Raw genomic sequence first — 22,500 nt, 5'->3', positions numbered from 1 at the left:
AGGAATAACATGTTACCAAAATATCCTGCGGTTCTCACAGGAAAAGGGAAAGTCGATGCAAGGATACAGTGTGGAGAACAAGTATTTGATACACTGCGATTTTGCAGGTTTTCCCACTTACAAAGCACGTAGAGGTCTGTAATTTTTATCATAGGCATACTTCAACTGTGAAAGACGGAATCTCAAACAAAAATCCTGAAAATCACATTGTATGATTTTTAAATAATTAATTTGCATTTTATTGCATGAAATAAGTATTTGATCACCTACCAACCAGTAAGAATTCCGGCTCTCACAGACCTGTTAGTTTTGTCTTTAAGAAGCCCTCCCATTCTCCACTCATTACCTGTACTAACTGCACCTGTTTGAACTCGTTATCTGCATAAAAGACAGCTGTCCACACTCAATCAATCAGACTCCAACCTCTCCACAATGGGCAAGACCAGAGAGCTGTCGATGGACATCAGGGACAAAATTGTAGACTTGCACAAGGCTGGGATGGGCTACAGGACAATAGGCAAGCAGCTTGGTGAGAAGGCAACAACTGTTGGCGCAATTATTAGAAAATGGAAGAAGTTCAAGATAACAATCAATCTCCCTTGGTCTGGGGCTCCATGCAAGATCTCACCTCGTGGAGCCTCAATGATCATGAGAAAGGTGAGGGATCAGCCCAGAACTACACGGCAGGACCTGGTCAATGACCTGAAGAGAGCTGGGACCACAGTATCAAAGAAAACCATAAGTAACACACTATGCCGTCATGGATTAAAATCCTGCAGCGCATGCAAGGTCCCTTTGCTCAAGCCAGCGCATGTCCAGGCCCGTCTGAAGTTTGTCAATGACCATCTGGATGATCCAGAGGAGGAATGGGAGAAGGTCATGTGGTCTGATGAGACCAAAATAGAGCATTTTGGTTTTAAACTCCACTCGCCGTGTTTGGAGGAAGAAGAAGGATGAGTACAACCCCAAGAACACCATCCCAACCGTGAAGCATGGAGGTGGAAACATCATTCTTTGGGGATGCTTTTCTGCAAAGGGGACAGGACGACTGCACCGTATTGAGGGGAGGATGGATGGGGGCCATGTATAGCGAGATCTTGGCCAACAACCTCCTTCCCTCAACAAGAGCATTGAAGATGGGGCGTGGCTGGGTCTTCCAGCATGATAACGACCCGAAACACACAGCCAGGGCAACTAAGGAGTGGCTCCGTAAGAAGCATCTCAAGGTCCTGGAGTGGCCTAGCCAGTCTCCAGACCTGAACCCAATAGAAAATCTTTGGAGGGAGCTAAAAGTCTGTGTTGCCCAGCGACAGCCCCGAAACCTGAAGCATCTGGAGAAGATCTGTATGGAGGAGTGGGCCAAAATCCCTGCTGCAGTCTGTGCACACCTGGTTAAGAACTACTAGACCATGGGCCACCGTCGACCCCCATTCCCCCCCCCCAGGGATTTTTGTAGACTATGTTTTTCAGATAGCCTGACTCATGCCCTAGCACAATCCGGTCGTCTGCAAAAAAATCCGTGGTGGGTGTGGTCGTGACACGCCCCGCAGTAACCCCACCCCCATTCTGAAATAAGGAATTTGGTCTCCGTAAATATCTTCGCTATCCCTTAGGCTAGGACGCTGAAATTTCTCATACTTTACCGTTGGGTCAAGTCTTAACTGAAAATCTCAAAATTAAATCCAAGATGGCGCTATAGTGACGTCACAGTGACGTCATTTCCGAAAAAGTTATTTTCAGGTTATTTTTAGACCTAATTTTGGAATTTGTCATTTGTGGATGTTTTTTTCTTTTAAACTTATGCATAATTTCTGTTGTTCACTAGCTCACTGCCATCATACATGTAGTATTCCCAGCTTGTTGAATTGATGTTGATGTTTATTGATTTCTGTATTTCAGTTTAGATGAGACTTTTCAATGGCCGACAAGAAGAAAACAGATGAAAAACCCTTGAAATTAAAGGCCAGCTCACGGTCAAAAGCCAAACATTCGCATGAAGGCTTATCCTGTATTATACACTATGTGAAACACACCTCAGATAAAAAAGTTAGACCACTTTCAGATGTTAGTTTCTCGAAGATAGAAGAAACAGCGGAACTGCGACAGAAGAGAGCTTATGCCAGTGAAAGGCTTGATGATATTTGTATGGAGGTACCAAAAACTTTCCACAAAAACGTGCATGGAGCGCACAGATGGTGTTATACAAATTTCACGAACACGTCCCGCTTCCTCAAAAGAAAGGGTCCTGCTGAAGACGATGAAGTACGATGTAGCGCCAAGAGATGCAGATCCTCAGAATTGGCTGCAATATTATTTCCTGCGAACAAATGTCTCTTCTGCGACAGATCACGTAAAAAGGTACAGGGGAAGGAAGGGAGGTTTGTGAAGTGTGTTACAAGTAGCGTAGAAGAGTCAATCAAAGCAGCCGCTGAGAAAATGAAAGATGCCAATATATTGGCGAAAGTACAAGATGTTGATTTAATCGCCCGTGAGGCACACTACCATCCGTCGTGTCGTAAGCATTATACACGCACAGATGATCGGCATGAAAAAAAACTGATGTAGACACTTCTGTCGTGGAACAACAGAATGCTCATGCAGCTGCATTTGAGCATGTCTGCCAATATGTTGAGAACAGCATAATCCATGGGGCTAATGAGACCAAAATGCCATGTTGTTGAAAGAGTTACAATGCTCAAGGACCGATATTTGCAGTTTATGTTGAGCAATAGCCCCAAATTTTACAATGTCAATTACAAAACTGACAAGATAAAAGCAAAGTTGACTAAGAAATTTGGAAGCAAAATACAGTTTTGGCAACCTAATTACAGGAGTGAACTTGTGTATTCGACGGAAGTTCCAAAAGGTCAGGTCATCGAGTCTGAATTTGAGGTTGCTGCATCCGACCTGAAACGCCTTGAAGAAGCAGCACTACTCCTAAGAAGACTTATTATATTCTTGGCTCCAAAGAAGAATCCACAGAGATGCCTTGGCCACCTTCACCGAGTTTCTTACTTAGTGGAATTATCCATCCATCTACTCAATTGCAAGATTTTCTCTCCTGGGTGATTACTGGAAAGAAATCTGCAGATGCGTCGACGAAAAGAAGCAGATTGGTTGATTCCTTTGCTGAAGATATTTGCCAAGCTTTGACAAGAGGGTAATGGACAATGCCCAAACACCTTCTTCTGGGTATGACACGAAGGCATTTGACTGGTAGTGCTGAAATAGTCACTCTATTGAATCGATATGGACACTGTGTTTCCTACTCTCGTTTGCTGGAACTGGAAACGGCCATGTGTAAGAGCATAGTGGAGAGAGAAGGCGTTATTCCACCTTCAATTCAGCCAGCTGGAAATGTTGTTACTCATCTATGCTGGGACAATTTTGACCTGAACAAAGAAACACCTTCGGGTACTGGCACAACACACACGGCCCATGGGATAATGATCCAGGAGGTTCTTTTAGATGCTTGCAGCAACCCCTCTTGCATTCAAGTTCCCGTTCTCAAGAACAAGTAGCGCTCAGTGGTTTACAATCCTCAAGAGATAGAGCCATGTTTTGTCAATACCAAGACTGAACCATCCCTTGTAATATCCATCAGTGATGCCCCACAAACAGACACAGAAACTTGGGCCCAATGGTCTGATACAGTGTGGGTATTTTGCAGGGCACTGCTGCAGAACGCGACCCAGATGGTACCTGGATGGGCTGGTTGGGTAACCATGACAGCGAAGAGCAAAGATGACAAGGATGTGTTATCCACAGTTGACGACATGGCTCCTGTGAATGCCCCGGTTACTGAGAATGCCACTGTCCAACACCTCCTGAAACTTTGCCAGGCAGCATCCAGAGAAGTGGGCCAGCACAACACAATCGTGACGTTTGATCTGATGGTGGCAAAAAAGCATATGCTCTTGTATGGCAGAATAACCGTTTGTTTGAAGACGTAATTGTCAGGATGGGTGTTTTTCACACTACCCGTGCATATCTTGGTGCTCTTGGAAAACGGCTTCAGTCCAGTGGCTTTGAGGAAATAGTAGTGGAAGCTGGAATCTGTGCCAGTGGATCCATTAACAAAGTGATGTCCGGTAAACATTACAACAGGGCATTGCGTGTTCACAGGCTAACACTTGAAGCCTTAGAGCGTCTGTTGTTGAGGGCTTTCGAGACATCAGAGGGGCAGATTATTGGAGACGAAACAAGAGGCCTCCTGCAACGCTTATCACTCATTCCAAGTAAGGAGAATCTATCGGAAACTCTGGCTAACAGTAGCTGCACACGGCTGCTGATGCTCTACAAACAGTTTCAAGGAAAAGGTTCGCAAGGGAGAAATGGGGAAAACCGCTCAGTTTTGGTTGGATTATATGGATAAAGTATGGTTGGTCTTGATGTTTCTCAGAGCAACCAAAGAGAACAATTTGGATCTTCATCTGTGGTGTCTGCAAAACCTGTGTCACATGTTTTTCAGCTATGACCGACCAAATTATGCAAGATATACAACGGTATACATGCTGACTCTCCTAAACCTCCCCAGATCCCATCCTGGAGCTCAAGAGCTTTTGCGGTTAAATGGATTCAGTGTGAACAGATCCGAGGTACAGTCATCGAGAAATGCAGTTGATCTTGGAACTGACCATGGAACTGACAGGAATGGAGAGTCAAGGATGTTCAACACACAAGGATACAAGGACCTCAGAAATACTCCGCAGTGAAACTGATGTTCGCAAGGTTGTTGATGCCATCACAAGCTTCATTAACCCTTTCGATGTCGAGGATAAAGATGTCCTCTATTGTCTGTCATCAGGAGTACCAGCTCCACCCGAAGTTGAGCAGGATCTTCTGTCAGCGGACAATCGTGGGAAGATATTACACGAAGCATTTGTAAAAGAAAGGCTACTCAAGAAAGAAAAGAGTTTCCACGAACCAATCAAGAAACAGAAACTCAAAACATTTGAGTCACTAGCAAAGTCAGTTAAAGTTACAGGGACAGACAAAAAAACTAAGAATGTTGTTGCACAACGGAATGTGTTTGGCCAATTGATATTGCTGGCTCTTAAATACAACATAAGCATGGAAAAGCTCCTCAGTTATCCATTGGGGCCCATTTCATGGGCTGCAGCAACAGCTACAGGATCCCCAACGAAAACAGACAAGGCCAAGCTCATGCATACCCTGGAAGGACATGTTAATTTGTCACAGCAACCGACCAACGAAAGGATGAGTTACATAATCGATGGAAATGCCCTACGACAGACACAAGTTTCCATCCCAGAAACATTTGGTGAGCTGGCTGAAAGTTTGTTCGCACAACTTCCTAAAGTACGATGGATAGACTTCGTTACTGACACTTACAGAGACATGTCGATCAAAGAAGCAGAGAGAGAACACAGAGGAGCATCGTCAATGCACTTAATCAAGAGTCCATTACGAAGATCCCACGTGACTGGAAGAAGTTTCTGCGTAACTCAAAGAATAAAACACAACTTACCAAACTGCTTCTGCTGGAATGGAAAACGCCAAAGTACTCTGCAAAACTGGTCGAAAGAAGAATCCTGTTTGTCTGTGAGAGAGACTGCACATCCATCACAAGCTCAGATGGTAAAACTACTGAATCAGAAGATGTGGAGGAGCTACATTCGACTCAAGAGGAAGCAGACACAAGGATGATTCTGCACTGCCTAGTTGTGGCTTCACATTCCTCATAAGAGTCCACAATTGTAATTAGATCACCAGACACAGATGTATTCTTGTTGCTGCCGAAATTTGCGCAAGATATTCAACAGCGAGTGTTATTTGACACAGGAGTTGGCAGCAAACGATGGATGATTGACGTTCATCGTGTAATCGCAGAAGCTGGAAAAGATATCTGTTCAACACTACCAGCGTTGCATGGATTTTCTGGGTGCGACACAACGAGTTCATTCGTACAAAAGGGGAAGCTGCTTCCTTTGAAGACTCTTAAAGATCATCCGGATTTCTTGGCTACGTTCCTCCCATTAGGAAGTTCACCTGATGCGAGTGATACTCCTTATCAGACGTAAGAGCACTTCACATGTTTGTTGTACAAGAAGAAGTCAACATCATCTGATATCAAGAAGCTACGTAGCGAGCAGTTCTTGGAGAGGTTCAAGCCAAAATCTGGATCATTGTTGACCAGTTACAATGGAGTTGACTTGAGCATACTACCTCCATGCCGGGCATCACTGCGGATGCACATACAGAGGGCTAATTACCAAGCACTGGTCTGGTGCAGGGCAGACCAGGCTATGCCAGATGTACCAACGCCATATGGGCACGGTTGGCGCATAGTAGATGGCGAATTGGATTTCCAATGTACGGAGGGAGATTTGATGCCGAAAGAGCTTGTGGATTTGTACGATGAACCGGAAGAGGACCTTCCAGAAGTTGAGAGTTTTGAAGATGTCATTTTTGAATATACAGAGGAATAATTTTCCATGTTTGCCTTCGTGCTAGTCCGTTATTATATAGCCAGTACATTGGAACTTATAGAGAACACTGCCACGAGATTCACCACATGAACGGTTGTTAGTTGTTAGACTCTACTGTACCATTTGCAAATATACCAATGTCACAAGTTTAAACTCGTTCTTGATAGCTTTGGAGAACCTGGAGAACATATATATTGGTGGATTTATTGTTTATCAAGATATGCTTCAATAATCCTTGATGTTTGTCCACTAATGCTGACATTTGCTAATTGGAAACGAATGTTGGCACATGCAAAATAAAACGTATCATTTCAATTTGATTTCAGTTCAATTTATAGCGATGGTTAATTGATAATATGACAAGTGATTGATATTCATATCCGTGTGATAATGAGAGCATCTGAATTAATTTTGCTTAGTAATAATCAACATGTTGGAGATGATTGGAGAAAAATGCTCAAAAATATCATTTTCTGTTATGACATCACTGTGACGTCATTAATCTTTGGGTCAATTAAATTTTCTTCATGTTTTTATAAAGAACAGCTTTTCTAAATACAGCAAGGTGAAATACAGCAGGATTAACTCAAAAGTAAACAAGAAAATAGCAAAATCTCACCTCACCCCCCATTCCTAAAATTATCAAAATTGCATCAGCAAGGTACAGGTAACATAGCCTATACTTTTATTCCACCAAAATTCTGCTTGCAGACAAGATTTCAAAAAGACATATAACAGGCTATTCAAAAATGATAGTCTGCAAAAATCCCCAGGGGGGGATGGTTTCGACTATTGGCCCATGGTCGATACAAGAAACGTCTGATCTCTGTAATTGCAAACAAAGGTTTCTGTACCAAATATTAAGTTCTGTTTTTCTAATGTATCAAATACTTATTTCATGCAATAAAATGCAAATTAATTATCTAAAAATCATACAATGTGATTTTCAGGATTTTTGTTTCAGATTCTGTCTTTCACAGTTGAAGTGTACCTATGATAAAAATTACAGACCTCTACGTGCTTTGTAAGTGGGAAAACCTGCAAAATCGGCGGTGTATCAAATACTTGTTCTCCCCACTGTATATTCACTATTCCTATAGTGTATTCCCAATTGACTTCACACTTTTATGATGGATCAAACTTCTTGCCAACTCCAGGCCATTCCTGCCCCCCCCCTCATTATTCTCCACTCAAAAGATATTTTAATTGTTGATGCAGGCTGTGACAAGTATTATTATGAGAAACTTGGGCCAACATGCAATGTTGTTCATGCATGCGTGCAAATTTTAGTCATCCAAATTGCACCTGGTGGCAAGAGAAATGTTTGGCATTGAAGGTGATTCTTCCTGAAGGGAAAACAAAGTAATGAACATCTGATTTTAAAATAAATATTTAAAAGCGAATTAAAGAAGAATCAAATCAAACAGCTGAATGCAATTTTAGATCAGCTTATGAAACCAAATTGCAAACATTATGCTGTCCCTCCATTACCACTTCAGTGACTCATTCATTACCTGTGTGAGTGGGAGGGGTGGGGGGCATGTGGGTAGCTCAGTCAGCAAGTGAAAAAAAAAACGATCGGCAAACCTGTCCTTCTGAATTGCTGCCCCAAACAAAGACAGCCCCGGTGGACGACACGACAATTGAATGTTCTGCGCCGACGGCGATATCTGTGATGAAGTGGTGGAAGAGTGCAGGCACCCACCGAGGGCGGTTTTGATTACGAGCACGAAGGCCTTCTGGCAGGCCAATGAGGCGATCTGTAGCGACAAAGTGCCGAGCCATCCACCAAAGTGCCGAGGGGGGGGGGGTGCAGATTACAACACTGTTAACTCGAAAGGAGGTTTCCTGCATCCACGGTTCTGAAAATTGATTGTTATCATTGTGATTTGCTCCTTTCAATTTTACCCTGCTCAAAATTTCATACAGATAAGGAATTGTACAACATCTACAAGGTAGTATTTATTTATTACATATCTACAAGGTTGGAGGGATAAATAAGTGAGGGAAATTGCTTGAGAGTGAAAGATGATAAAACAGATAGGGAATGGTAAGATATTGTGTAATGAATGGGAGAAAAGGGAAAGGAAGAGGGAAAGAAAGAGGTATCATGGAGGGCAAAGAAGGAAAGTGTATGGAAAAACACATTGGAAGTGGGTATCAAAATTCCGGCATTTGGCACATGCACGAAGGCTGGCAGGATGACCGTATGCACACTCGCATGTGAACTCTCGAGCCTGGGTTGGAATCTCTGCTCAGCTATAAAACTCTCATCTGACAGGGCGAGGCATCAATGTGTGTGCCGTCCATCAGATGGACGTTAATCTGGGTGTCCCATCTCCTACCATTAGTTGGTGGATGTTAAAGATTCCATAGTGTCCTCCGCGAAGAGTAGGTGAGCTATTGCCGGCACCCTGACCAAATTACAAATTCCTGCTCTAACCTACAGGGGGGCACTGCATCAGCGGTACAACAACGCCTCTCAGCAATTATGCAAGCCAGCAGCCACATGCTGCACACAGAATGAACGAGTGAATACGCAAGAGATAGATGGTGTCCAAGAGAAAAATAGAATTGACATCATGAGCAACATCCTGTGGTGCCATATTAGAAAGTTAGGACCTGAGTCCCAGTCCAGGTCACAGACTTTACATCCTGATGTCTCCTAGTCCCACTCCTAACATTTTGACAGCCCCGAGAATGTCTTTGTACACCTACATCCACATTAATCCCAGTCCTTAAGTTCCTACAACCCACTAGGCACAGTTATTACATTCCTATGCCCTTGTGCCAGTCCAATATGGCCCTTTTCCTCAAGTCCCTGTCCTTATGTCCTGACAGCCCTTAGTCTCCGTCCTTGTATCCCTACACCAACTACTGTACATTCCCACTCCCACTGTAATCCCAGTCTTTCTGTCCCTAGAGCCACTGTAGTTCTAGTCCTGGTGTCCCAACACCCACTAGTCTCAGTCCTTATGTACCGACACAAGTCCCAGTCCTTGCATCCCTACACACATTACAGTCCAAGCTTCCAGACTCTCACTGTAGTCCCAGTTGTTATGTCCTCATGACCTCCAGGCACAGCCCTTACATTTCAACATTCCCCAGTCCCAGTCCTTGGTGAGTACAGTTCACAGTCCTTGCTTCCCAGCTCCCACTGTATTTGCTGTCTTTGTGCCCCAAAACCCACTCATAACACTCCTGACATCCCCTAGTTCTAGTCCAAATGTCTTTATACCATGACAACCTTGAGTCTTAATGATGCACGTCGGTCAAGTCATGAGGCAATAGCATGGAATATCATACATGATGTAATGACCTGAGAAAATGGGCATTCACAAGGGATTGAGGAAACCCATAAACTGAAGATTGGTTTTGAATGCAAATGTTTAATTAAAGCGAAGGTCAAATCCCATCCTCATATTGATTTCATATTTTATCCCAATGTTCTTATAATTCAAGTAAAAGTACACTTATTTTTTTGTATACCTTGTCGAGGCTTGTATAAGAGCTAACACACAACGCACGGCAAGGGGGGCATGAGACAAGAGGGGCGGGAGTGGGAAGGACAAAACAGTGGGGAACAGAGACAATAGGAGATCTGTGGAAGGGAGAGGGATGGGGCGGGGAACATGCGGAATACAAGATGGACATTACAGGGACTTTCAGGAAGGAAAGCAAGGAATTTGAAGGAGGTGGGCTTGGGTGGATTATCGGGGGTAGAAAAGATCGAGGATTTGGATGGGGGATGATAAGAGGTGGTGGTGAACAGCTGTTTTGAAGGCCTGGATGGAAGAATGGAATTGAATAGAGTGAGGGAGTTTATTCCAAAGGCGGGGAAAAAGAGGAATGAAAGAGTGAAGGTGAGCATTGATTTATGATTTTGGTAGTTTTACCAGAAGGGGGTTGTTGGCGGACCTTGAGCGCCCTGCGGAAATGTGGTGGGGACAAATCGTAGAGAGAGCGGGGGGGGAGGCTGGAGAGGAGACGATAGAAGACAGAAAGACCACCGACCAGCCTGCAGTGAAAGAGAAAGAGAGAGGCCCAAAGACAGCCTCATCGCGGGAGATGCCAATGATCAGAAATGCCTTGGTTTACACAGCGTGAAGCCGAGAAAGGTGGGAAGCAGGAGCACCAGCCCAGAGGGGAGAGCAGTACACCATCAGGCTGCGGACGAAAGCTTTGTAAGTGGTCAGGAGCTCAGGTGGGCCGAGGAAGGACTTTCCACGAAGGAGGATTTCCAGTCGGCGACTGGCTTTGGAGGCCAGGTTTGAAATATGGCTTTCCCAGGAAAGGTCATGGCAGAAAGTGAGACCCAGAAGCTTGAAAGAAAGGACTTCTTCCAGAGGATTGTTGAGAAAGTGGATGGGGGTGGTTTTCTAAATGGTCCTTTCAGAGAGACATAGTGAGAGTGTGAGATTTGTCCGCATTGAAAGACATGTTCCACGTGTTGGACCAGTTTGTGATTTTACCCAGATCTGCAGTGAGCGAAGAAGCTGCTGCATGTCGGTCTGAGGGATGAAAGATGGAACGCCAGAGGGTGGAGTCATCAGCAAAGAGATAAAGAGGATTTTCCAGAGAGTCAGACAGATGATTGATGAAAACCAGAAAAAGAACAGGGCCCAGAACGCTATCTTGAGGAACTCCAGCCTGGACAGGAAGAGGGGATGAAAACTCCATTTAGGGCCACAATTTGAATGCGACAGGAGAGGAAGTCTGCGAGCCATGAGTGGAGATGGCCTTGGATACCATAGGAAGAGAGTTTGGTGAGCAGGGCAGGCTGCCAGACCGTGTCAAAAGCACACAATATGTCTAGGGATATGGCTCTGATTTCATGTCCGGCATTGAGGACCTCCATCCATTGTTGGGAGAGCAGAAGCCGCTTTTCCAGGGTAGAGTGACCTGGTCTGAAGCCAAATTGATGATGGTAAATCAGGCAATTGGAGAGAAAGGATTTAATGTCTGAAGTGATGATGGATTCCATAACCTTGCTGATGATTGGCAGAAGGCTGATTGGTCTTTAGTTGCAGGGATCTGTTTTTGCACCTTTTTATGCAGGGCAGTAATGTTTGCTGATTTCCAAGCAGATGGTAGATGACCTTGAGCAAATGAGAGGGTGAATAGAAAAGAGGAGCAGGATTTTAGGACACGTGGGCTGATGCCATCTGGCCGGTTGCATAATCCGAGTCGAGGCTTGAAACAAGCTATCCACCTTGTTAGCAGAAAAGGACACAGAGTCCAGGGACAGTTGGGTGCGACTGGGTAAGGTGGGTAGATAAAGCGATGGGTTTTGGACACAAGATTTTGATGCAAACACTGAGTTTAGGCATTCAGCCTTTTCACGAGCAGTGTCAGCAGTGTGGCCATTTGAGGAAAGGGAGGAGATGGAGGGGGAACATACACCAGAAACAGATTTGCTTCGATGCCACCAGGATTTGAGGGGGAGAGAGGTTTGAAAGTTCAGACTTGAGCTTAGAAAGATGTTGTTTTCTGGCTCTCCTGAGGGTAGATACACACTTGTTCCGAGCTTTATGGAAGGAACTGAGATTACCCTCAGTTGGGTTTGCTTTCCATGAGGCAAAGGCAAGTTGTTTCAGGACAACTGCCTCGCCATAATCTTCAGTGAAGCAAAGGCGGGAGGAAGGGTAGGAAAAGTGAAGACGAGAGGGGATAAATCTGTGCATGAGGGAGAGCAAGTTTCTTTGAAAGAATTCCCAGGATGAGTTGATGTTTGAGAAAGTAGCGACAGCAGACCAGTCTATAAGTTTGATGGCTGCTTGGAGACCCTGCCAGTCGGCTTGAGTGAAATGCCAGACTCGACAGCGGTGAGGTGATTCTCTGACAATAGCCAGAGAGATGTCCACTTTGACAAGGACGTGGTTAGAAGAACCGATTGGAGCTGAGGAAGAGCAGCAGATATTGTCAGGGAAATTAGTCAAAATTAGATCCAGAAGAGATGGAGTACCATTGGTTGAGATGCGGGTTGGGAAATTGACCGATTGAGTCAGCCCCAATGAGTCGCAGAAAGCTTTTGCTGAAGTGCCATGACAGGTGAGAGAGGTACCCACACCTAGCCAACTGGCATGATGACAATTGAATTCGCCACATATGAGGAAGAGAGAGTTTGTATGAGAAGATAGAAGTTGGTCTATGTTTTCAGATAGTGAGGTGTAGATGGAATCATCACTGTTTGGTGGACGGTACAGTACACATATAAACATGAGGTTGGAGTGGAGGGGAAGCCATAACCAGAGGTATTCCTGGGGGTGTGGTGGAATGAGGGCAGTACATGGAGAGTGGGGAAGAGAGTCTTTGATGAAGAGAGCAACTTCTCCACCCTGACGATGCTCAGGTCTATCATACCGGAGGAGGGAGTAACCAGGGAGAGATACTTGGGAGTCAGACACGTCTTGGGGGAGGAAAGTTTCTGTTAGGCAGATTATGTCTGGTTTGTCAGTTGCAACCTGTATGGAAAGATCTGAAAGGTTTGAGCAAAGGCCCCGGATATTTGAGGTCCACACTGTTAATGAAGAGGGAGGGGAAGGAGGCTTTGAGTGCAGGGGGTGGGAGGGGAGGGGGAGGGGAGGACAAGGGACAAGAGGGGGAGGTAGGGATGGTTGTTGAAAGAGTGTGGGGGATTGCAGAATAGCTTGGGGAGGGGGCTGGATGAGGAGAAAAGGCTCTGTGGTGCTGGGGGTGAGGGGGGACAAGAGAGGTGGCAGAAGGCAGTTGAGGATTTGAGGAGGTGGAGTAAAGAGATGGAGGTGAGAGGGCAGTGGAAGGAGGCAGCTTTGTGGATGGGAGGGGTGGAAACTTTGAGAAGGGTGAGTGAGGGGGGTGAATGGTGGGAGAAGGGTGAGTGGGGAGAGTTGAGGGAGAAAGGTGAGGGGGGAGTTTTTGAGAGAGGTGAGAGGGAAGCTTGTAGGGAGAAGAGTGTGATGGTTGCCTTGAGAGTGAGGGGTGAGAGGGGTGAGTTGGCACTGAAATTGGAAAAATAAGAATGGTTGATGGAAAGCGAACATTCATAGCAAACTGGGGTTTTTTAAGTTTGAGGTCAGAGATGCGATTAAACACATTTTTGATGGATGCAATAAAGGCAAGTTCAGAGAATGGAGAGAAGAAACGCTGTAACAGTTGGATTTTTTAGGCAAGGTATGAAGGAAAGGTCGAATTGAGAGCAGTCTGTTTAAATAGAAGAAGAGTAGTGCATTATGATACAGTGAAGATTATCACACGTGTGAAAGAGGAAGATGAAGCATTATAAGAGATCTTTTTATTATTATTATTATTATAATTATTATTATTGTTTGAGAGAGTTTTCATCAGATTAGGTCGTGGAAGTGTTGTCGGAAAAAATCGTGAGGTGAATGGTGAAATTGGATCGGTAAACGCAGGGGGTGTAAACAGATCACGTGGTTACGGGAGAAGTACTTGGCTATGGGAGGTGTATAGTCAAAAGTGAAATTATTTATTTTAAATAAGGATTGCATAACATTTGGAAAAGGGAAGGTTGAAGTAAAATCGTGGAAGTGTGTGGCAAATTTGGAACGGTAAACACAGTGTGAAGCCGCTGGGTCGATGAAAAGTACCAGGAATAGGAGAGATAGAGAGAGAGAGGGAGAGAGAGAGAGAGAGAGAGAGAGAGAGAGAGAGAGAGAGAGAGAGAGAGAGAGAGAGAGAGAGAGAGAGAGAGAGAGAGAGAGAGAGAGAGAGAGAGAGAGAGAGAGAGAGAGCAATTGTGGTGGGACAGAGAGAGAGAGCAATTGTGGTGGGACAGAGAGAGAGAGAGAGAGAGAGAGAGAGAGAGAGAGAGAGAGAGAGAGAGAGAGAGAGAGAGAGAGAGAGAGAGAGAGAGAGAGAGAGAGAGAGAGAGAGAGAGAGAGAGAGAGCAATTGTGGTGGGACAGAGAGAGAGAGAGAGAGAGAGAGAGAGAGAGAGAGAGAGAGAGAGAGAGAGAGAGAGAGAGAGAGAGAGAGAGAGAGAGAGAGAGAGAGAGAGAGAGGGAGAGGGAGAGGGAGAGGGAGAGGGAGAGGGAGAGGGAGAGGGAGAGGGAGAGGGAGAGGGAGAGGGAGAGGGAGAGGGAGAGGGAGAGGGAGAGGGAGAGGGAGAGGGAGAGGGAGAGGGAGAGAGAGAGAGAGAGAGAGAGAGAGAGAGAGAGAGAGAGAGAGAGAGAGAGAGAGAGAGAGAGAGAGAGAGAGGGAGAGAGAGAGACGTGGTTTCAGGTGTAGAGATCGATAGGATACAAGGAAGATTATTATTTTTTGATGTATTTTTGAAGAACAGGTAAGATTCTGGAATGGAAGGTTGTAGATCGGAAGAAATCGTGAAGGTAATGGCGAGAGAGGGACAGCTCAATAGAATAAAGATGGTGTGCAGGAAGAAGAAGATGAAGAGGAAGAAGAAGAAGGATCAAGACTCGTGAGTGTGCAAGGAGAAAGGCAGCTTTTTTTCTTCTTTTTTTGGGGGGATTTAAGCCAAGAAATAGTGTTTAGTTGGGAGGGATGGGGGACGTTGGGAAAGTGGGGAGGATAGAAATTGAAGGTAATGGGGAGAAAATACAAATAAACACAATCGTACGATGACCGAGGGGATGGATGGGTAGGCCTAAAGCACCTGGAAAGACAAGGTCGACAAAAACTCACAAAATAGCACGATTTTTGAAACAAAACCGAACTAAGACCACACAGTAACATGTCGGTGAGAAAATAAACAGTTAAAACGGAACAGATAATGACCGGAAACTTAACTTTGAGATCGTCAGCAGAGTCCTGAAAGAGACTTGCCGACGCTCCAAACCCAGAACCGGAAGTCCGAATTCCAAACCCAGAACCAGAGACACTGATGTCTCCTATCTTTCTTTGTCCTTCATGTCAAACATGTAAAAACTCTCTATGAGTCTCAGACACTATAGAGAAGGAAATAAGTAAGAGTAACAGTTTCTGAGTCGAGGCTCATGTTAGGAGTTGCTGCAATTCCTGCACAGCATTTATCTTTTCAGTCAGTGGGAAAGCCCTCAAGGATGGGAACACAAAGTAGACACTTTGACTGTCATAATTAGGTATACAGCAACAGCAGTGTGTCCTTGCCTTGCCCAAAGGTGTGCACACAGCCGTGATTGGTGACGACAACTGAAAACTGCGTGCCACATGCCACTTTCTTGATGCCGATGCCACATAGCGTTTCCACCTTCTGCAAAGGAGCAAGACATGTTAAAAGGGTATTGCACTGCAATAAATCAGATTCTTCATACATTGTCCAAGCTGTTTGATTCCTGGAGGGAGGCATTAAGTGTTTATTCTTGGTGTCTGTGATGTCTGCTTTTTGAAGAATTTTTCCATAATTTAATTATTTTTTCAATTACATTATTAAATTTCAATTTTATTTTCCAATTTTTCATTTATTTAATTTTTCCCAATTATTTAATTTTCAATTATTTTTTATTATTTAATTTTTAAACCCCCCCCCCCACCCTCCTTCCCAATCTCCAATTATTTAAAGATTTGTAATTTTCAATTATATATTTTTCCCATTATTTAATTTTTGAATTATTATGGTTCCAGAGAGAGGCATTGTTTTTCGTCTTGGTGTCCGTGGTGTCCTGCTTTTTGGAAAGTAAACAAATGCTTGTTTTCATTATGAGACAGAGGTAATTGTGGATACAAGAAGTCCAGAGCATTAAATTTCACACCATTATTTTTAAAGGAATTTTTTTAGCAATAAAACTCAAACTACTGAGATTCGTTAAACACATAGTAAGTAATTGAAATGTTTTTTGGCACAAAATAATTACTGTCCCAATCAATGCAAATTAATTGACATGTAACAATTAGCAAACAAGTTCAGATACAAGAGGATTTATGTGAGTCCATCTGTCAAAGCCTTTGCTGTCCCCCCATTCAGCAGTGATTTAATCCAAGGGCAAAGTGCCTCTCTCTCCAGACCCTCACTCTCTCCCAGCAATACATCTCTTCCACTGGCTTGTACTTTACCCCAAGGGGATTCCTTCATCCAAGGTGGCTTACATTCTCAAGATCTTCCCTTTTCACAATTTATCTTCTGCTTTTTTTTTTCCATTTCATTTGGTTGAGCCTTAACGTGTTCCGTTTTTCTTTTTGTTGATGGCCCAATCCAAAAAGAAGAGAATTTTGTCTGCTTAGTTGAACAAATTGGATCGCTCATTCTGCCGAGCCTCCAGCATAAAAACACAGGAATTGAATCTTACAATACCAGTAGTCTCGAGTCTTGCAAAACCAATAGCCTATTAGGTCAGGGCACGTGAAAGAAACTCTTCAAGGTAATTAAAATACAGGAATCGGATCTTGCAATACTAATAGTATGTCCTCAGAATCTCACAATATCATTGTTTGTTCCGATTCAAGAGTTTTTAGTGCAATTGGTTCGCCCTCAGAATCTCAGGCTATTGGATGCTCAATTTTAAGAACATGCCTAATTTGTACTGTAAAAGCATACTCATGGTACAGTGAATAAAGTAGTTTTTTTTTGAATGAAACATTTAACTTTCCCTATCAGTCCAGTTTGGGGGGAGGCTTGTCTGCCTGACAGCGACTTTCACTTGCACCGGGCCTTCGGGTGACTGTTAATGCTGAGCCCTGATGGATATGTCTCAATATTGTCTTAAGACATCTTCATTATGCTTTAGCAGGCATACCATCCCAGCCAAACTCCCCAGTTGACATTGTTTCTATATACACATCGTTGTTGTAATCCCTTGCAAACGATTTTGTGCTGCATTATTAGCTGCCATCCCTTTCCTCATACATCTTTTGGTAATGATGCTTTGGCAGTAAAATGGATTCACTATAATGATAAAATTGAAATAGCCCAAAATGCATTGCTGGCTACAGTAAGCAGATTAAAAATACTATGAACACCCATCGACTGACAATGTGGCCAATCAATATTCTTATGGTTGATAAGTTTTCATTTGCACCACTAGTGGTAGAAAAAAATAAAATGAAACACAGGCTATCCTACCAGGTATGAGAGTCACTAGTCCATGCGAACATCTCAGGGAGCCATTTACCCGATTGGAACATATCGGAGGCATGGAGGATGACAGGTGGCTTAAAGCCCCCTCTAGAAGACATGACAGGTGGCTTAAAGCCACCTCCAAAGGATGGCATACACAAAGATGCAACACTCTGACTCCTGTATTAAAGCAAAATAGCTTGTAAGATTGGTAGATGGATTGGCCAATGGTTTCATACAGAAGGTCAAAATGATCACTCAATGATTCTTATGATGATAAACACAAAAACAAAAACTAATTCACGGGTTGATAGTCCTTACGTGCTCACAATGTAATGCGACAATATCACCTCAATGGGCAGTGATCGATCACTCTCACCTGAGGTGTGAACTTTGCAGTTGAGCTCCCCATGCCAAGCTTGCCATAGTCACCATCTCCAAATGCCCATAAAGTCATTCCATTATAGGAGACCACAAGTGTGTGGTTTAGGCCACAAGCCACCTGAGAATAGAGTAATAGCAGTTCTCATTAAAACCCACGTCTTCTCTCCAGTGCCAAAACTTACTCTACGCCTCTACCCTTTCCAATGCCAACACTGCCACAAGTTCGAGCAAGCAGCTGGGATCTTCTTCTTCTTCTTCTTCTTCTTCTTCTTCTTCTTATTTTGTATGCAGCACAAGGCTGCAAGGTGGCATCATTGGCTGAGGATACGGCTGTGCCACTGATGCAATGGCCTATCTAGCTTCGGGCAAGAATTTGGAATTTTTTTCAGGATAGCTCGTCTACTCTTCACGAAGCACACCGTGAAATATTCAATATCAACTAATGTCAGAAGATGAGACATCCAGTTCAACGTCCATCCGAGGGACCGCACACACATTAATGAATCACCCTGCCTGTGAAACACCGGGATGACAGTTAGTTCATAGCTGGGTTGGGATTCAAACTCAAGCTCGACAGCTGAGAGCCGAGTGAGTATGCATACCTCTAGGCCATCTTGCTATCCCAGGCAGCTGGAGGTGATTGTGCAGAACAATTGACAAAAACATTAAAATAAGGCTAACCCCCACTCTAGGAAGGAAAATGGCCTAAAAAAATGCCTGTTGTATTAAAATAAAGCAATAGGTATCAATACAGGAAGTGCACCAATCAACACCTCTGAATTTTTGTATGCAGTTGTAAACACACACACATCCAGCTCGCAGTGCCATCAGAAATTTAAGGATTATAAATGCGAGAAACTTTAAAATAATAATGCTTTTCCAACATATGTTGATGACAAATATCAATACATGACAATAACGAAAACTGACTGGTTCTGTGTTTGTGTGAAACATTCCTGGTAAAGTTTGTTTTGAAACCCCGAAGTGAATGGCTGAGTACCTGGCCCACATGATAACCTTCTAAAGCTGCAACTTTCTCTGGCAACTTCTTGTTAGAAGTGTTGCCATGACCAAGTCGCCCGTAATCTCCGTTGCCAAAGGTGTAGAGCGTGCCATCAGCTGTGACCACTGCGGAGTGCTTGAAGCCACAGGATATCTATTTGGGACAATGTCGGAAAAAGGATTTAAGGAGTGGGGGTGAAGCCAAAAGAAGTGAGGGAGTGAGAGAAGTGCAAAAACGAAATGAGGCCGAGATGTTGGCACAAAAACAGGTATGCAATCCTTTTGTCTGACATGAACCAGAAGTGTAAATGAATATTCCATCAAGGTTAATTGGATTGTTTAAGTGGAGTGCATTATCACTACAACTGCATTTCCAAAGGAAAAAAAAAATCAAACCAATTGGATTGATTTCAAACAAGACTGGAGGTGCAAGGGAAACAAATAGGAGGAGCAAAATAAGCAAAATTAATCGCAATTTAAGCAACTCAATCATCCTATAGAAATTGCAGATAAGTGCGCAGTTAGCAGTAATGAAGCACAATGTGCAGCAAGGAATCAGGGATACTGAATATAAAATTTAAGAGGGGTGAGGGAAGGCCTTGAAAAATTAATGAACACAATTTAAAATGATTTATAATTCTGCTGTTCTGGCATTGAGTTCCTCCTAATCTTGATAACCAACACCAATTTAATATTATATGTATGTAATCATATATATATATATATATATATATATATATATATATATATATATATATATATATATATATATATATATATATATATATATATATATATATATATATATATATATATTGCGCATGCACACACGCGCACGCACGCACACACACACACACACACACACACACACACACACACACACACACACACACACACACACACACACACACACACACACACACACACACACACACACACACACACACACACACACACACACATACACACAATGCAATTTCTCAGCAAAACTAGCACACATGCACGAACAAAGATGAGATTGTGGAATTGTAAACAATGCGTTCCAAGAAACACTGAAAGACAATATCAGTGGTTTTGTAAAGTTGTAAAAGTTATCGATTGCAAAACATGGGTGTTGCATTCAAATTCTTTAACAAAATGTGTGTTCCAAAGCAAAAGTTAAAAAAATGGCACACCTGCACAACCTCCTCACTCTGCAGGGCCTCAATCTGCCGTGGCCTGCGCTGACGGTCGCTGTTGCCATGGCCCAGCTTTCCGTAATCACCGTCCCCCCAGCTGAACACTTCACCGCTCTCTGTAAGGGCCATCGAGTGCCCATCTGAGCCACATGACGTGGCCAGCTGGGTGACCACAAAGCCTGCACAACCCCATTGCACGTGCACACGTGAGAAGATTAGATGCAGGCCACAATGGCCTGCTAAAGCAATCCCCTCCTCCACATTCTCCAAATCTCCAGTGCTCCAGGGAAGAACAAGATTTAGAAAGCTCCTGATTCAGATTAGCTTGGCTCAAAAAAGCAAAGCAACCAAGAGCAGGCCAAGCCTGGAGGGCTTAATCAGCCTTGTTCTGTCAAAGCCCAAAGATGGGATCTTTTCTTTCACTCGTTCATTTTGACCCAAGCCTTTAAGGGCTCACACCAGCATTTTGGCAAGAAGATGTTATTGCCCAAAAAGGTACAGCGGAGAGAATAAAAATTAATCACATGTCATAATCAAACGCAAATTTACACTTCATGACAATTAAAACATATAATTTATTGCATTTTCACGGATTTTTTTTAATGGATATTACATGTTTGCAAATCGGTAAAGCACAACCATGAGGCTCAGCTCAACGAGGCCTCAAAGGATGACAAATGGAAATTTGACAGTCCCCGTCACCCTGAAGTTTACAAACACGAAGCACATTTTTGGAACCTCATAATTCTCATGTCGACATATTCTTTTTATCACACTTTCCACAATGATAGGATGAAGGACATTTCTATGAGGAACGCACAAATACACGTCAATTTTTATGACGAGAACCAACAGTCTGTTTGCTCCTCAATGGCAATCCTTGCCAAGTTTGGTGCACATTTGCAGTGTCCATTTCCAGAGGTATTCCTTGAACTGTGATTTCAAAAATCTGCTCACATTATTCAGGTTCACCATATCCTCAAAGCATGCCTTCCATCATGTTGAAAAATCACATGGATGTGTAATCTGGCCAATAAGGTATAAGGACGAGAGCACACCATTACAGATTGCTCTTAGTAACCACAGTTCATGCACTTCCGTGGGAAGGTGCATTCTTATGTTGTAAGGGCGGTCTTCAGTTATTTTCCTTTCCGTCTGTTGAATTATTCATTGTGGTTCTTTCTGAACAATCACACAAACCAAAATGTTCAACTAAATCAATTCAGTCATTCTGAATTTGTTTTTAAAGCTCCGCAAAGGCCCGACTTCAAAATGTCTCTAATTTGATGCAGCAGCCCAAACAGCAAAAGGTCAGCTGGTCATTTGAACATATACGGATTAATGTAAATACTGTATATGCTCTTCTTATTTACGTTGACCTGCAAAAGCATTCACCTCTCACAAACTTTTTCACATTTTGATGCAATCTGAGCTGATTACATGATGCTTTCAAAGCAATCTTAATAGATAGAGTCTTCACAAACGAATCCAAATTGATAAAGTGAAAAAACAGCAGATAAAATGTGAATAAGTTAAATTCACAGAGAAAATCAGATGATTCTCAGTTGCATAAGTATTCAAACCCTTTGCCTCATGAACCGTAAATCACTTCAGGAGCAAATCATTTGTTTGAAAGGTTACAAAACAAGTGTAATATGTTTCATCTGTAAGTAATCAGTGGTTTAACTTAAAAATTAAGCCCCCCAAGTTATCGAAGGAGTTTTAAGGTGCAACTCACTTGGTCAACCAACAAGGTAAACATGAAGACCACGGAGCTTTCCAAAGAAGTCAGACATAAAGTGGTGGAGCAGCACCATTCAGGAGAGGGTTATAAGAAGATTTTAAAGTCACTAATTATCCCTTTGAGTACGGTGAAATCCATCAATCCATTTTTGTGGTCTTCGGTGACTTTTGGGTCTTTTGGGTCTTCCGTGTCTTCTGGGCACTTTGAGTCTTCAGGGTATTTGGGAACTTTTGGTTCTTCAGGGTCTTTTGGAACTTTTGGGCCTTCAGGGTATTTAAGGGTTTTCGGGGTGTTTTGTGTCTTCAGGGTCCTCAGGGTCTTCAAAGGTCTAAGGGGTCCCAGCAGTCGAAAGGCTCGAAAGGTACATTCCAATAGTACGTAACTAATAGACATATAGTCACACAGCTGGATGGAAGGACAGACGGAGGGACGGACACATGCCAAGACCGAGCTATTTCTTTACATAGATTAAGAAGCATCAGACAAATTATTGGAAGACATCAAATTCCAACAAAAGATTTCTGAAACCAGCTTAGTTAGCTATTTATGTACAAGTACAAATATGATATAATTTATGGTCCCGATGATTCCTGCATTATTTTGTGATCAGCCGAGGAACGTTTTTGGCCAGTCTTTCACGAACCGGCTGGCAAAACCTGATGTTCAAGTGAAGGCAACAGGAATTTGGAATTTGGCCAAAGTACTGGCGATAACTCACACACATTTGACAAAGGACATCATAATGGGATCT

General features: G+C 43.3%; 1 protein-coding gene across 8 annotated transcripts in view; it reads right to left on the bottom strand.

Annotated features, from left to right (window-relative positions):
- Nucleotides 1-22,500, bottom strand: part of HERC1 (HECT and RLD domain containing E3 ubiquitin protein ligase family member 1) — a 964,782-nt gene that overhangs the window by 624,325 nt on the left and 317,957 nt on the right. For all 8 annotated transcript variants that reach the window (XM_085850311.1, XM_085850306.1, XM_085850308.1 and 5 more), the window contains 5 exons: nucleotides 20,003-20,184; nucleotides 18,826-18,981; nucleotides 17,821-17,943; nucleotides 15,539-15,641; nucleotides 8,040-8,212 (listed from right to left, as the gene is read on the bottom strand). In XM_085850311.1, the coding sequence (XP_085706437.1) occupies nucleotides 8,040-8,212; nucleotides 15,539-15,641; nucleotides 17,821-17,943; nucleotides 18,826-18,981; nucleotides 20,003-20,184 (737 nt within the window). The remainder of the gene's footprint in view (nucleotides 1-8,039; nucleotides 8,213-15,538; nucleotides 15,642-17,820; nucleotides 17,944-18,825; nucleotides 18,982-20,002; nucleotides 20,185-22,500) is intronic.

Source organism: Eptatretus burgeri, chromosome 12, assembly GCF_056783735.1.
Source record: "Eptatretus burgeri isolate ZD-2024b chromosome 12, Ebu_testis_v1, whole genome shotgun sequence".
Classification (NCBI taxonomy): Eukaryota; Metazoa; Chordata; class Myxini; order Myxiniformes; family Myxinidae; genus Eptatretus; species Eptatretus burgeri.
This window is presented reverse-complemented; position numbering and strand designations above follow the sequence as displayed.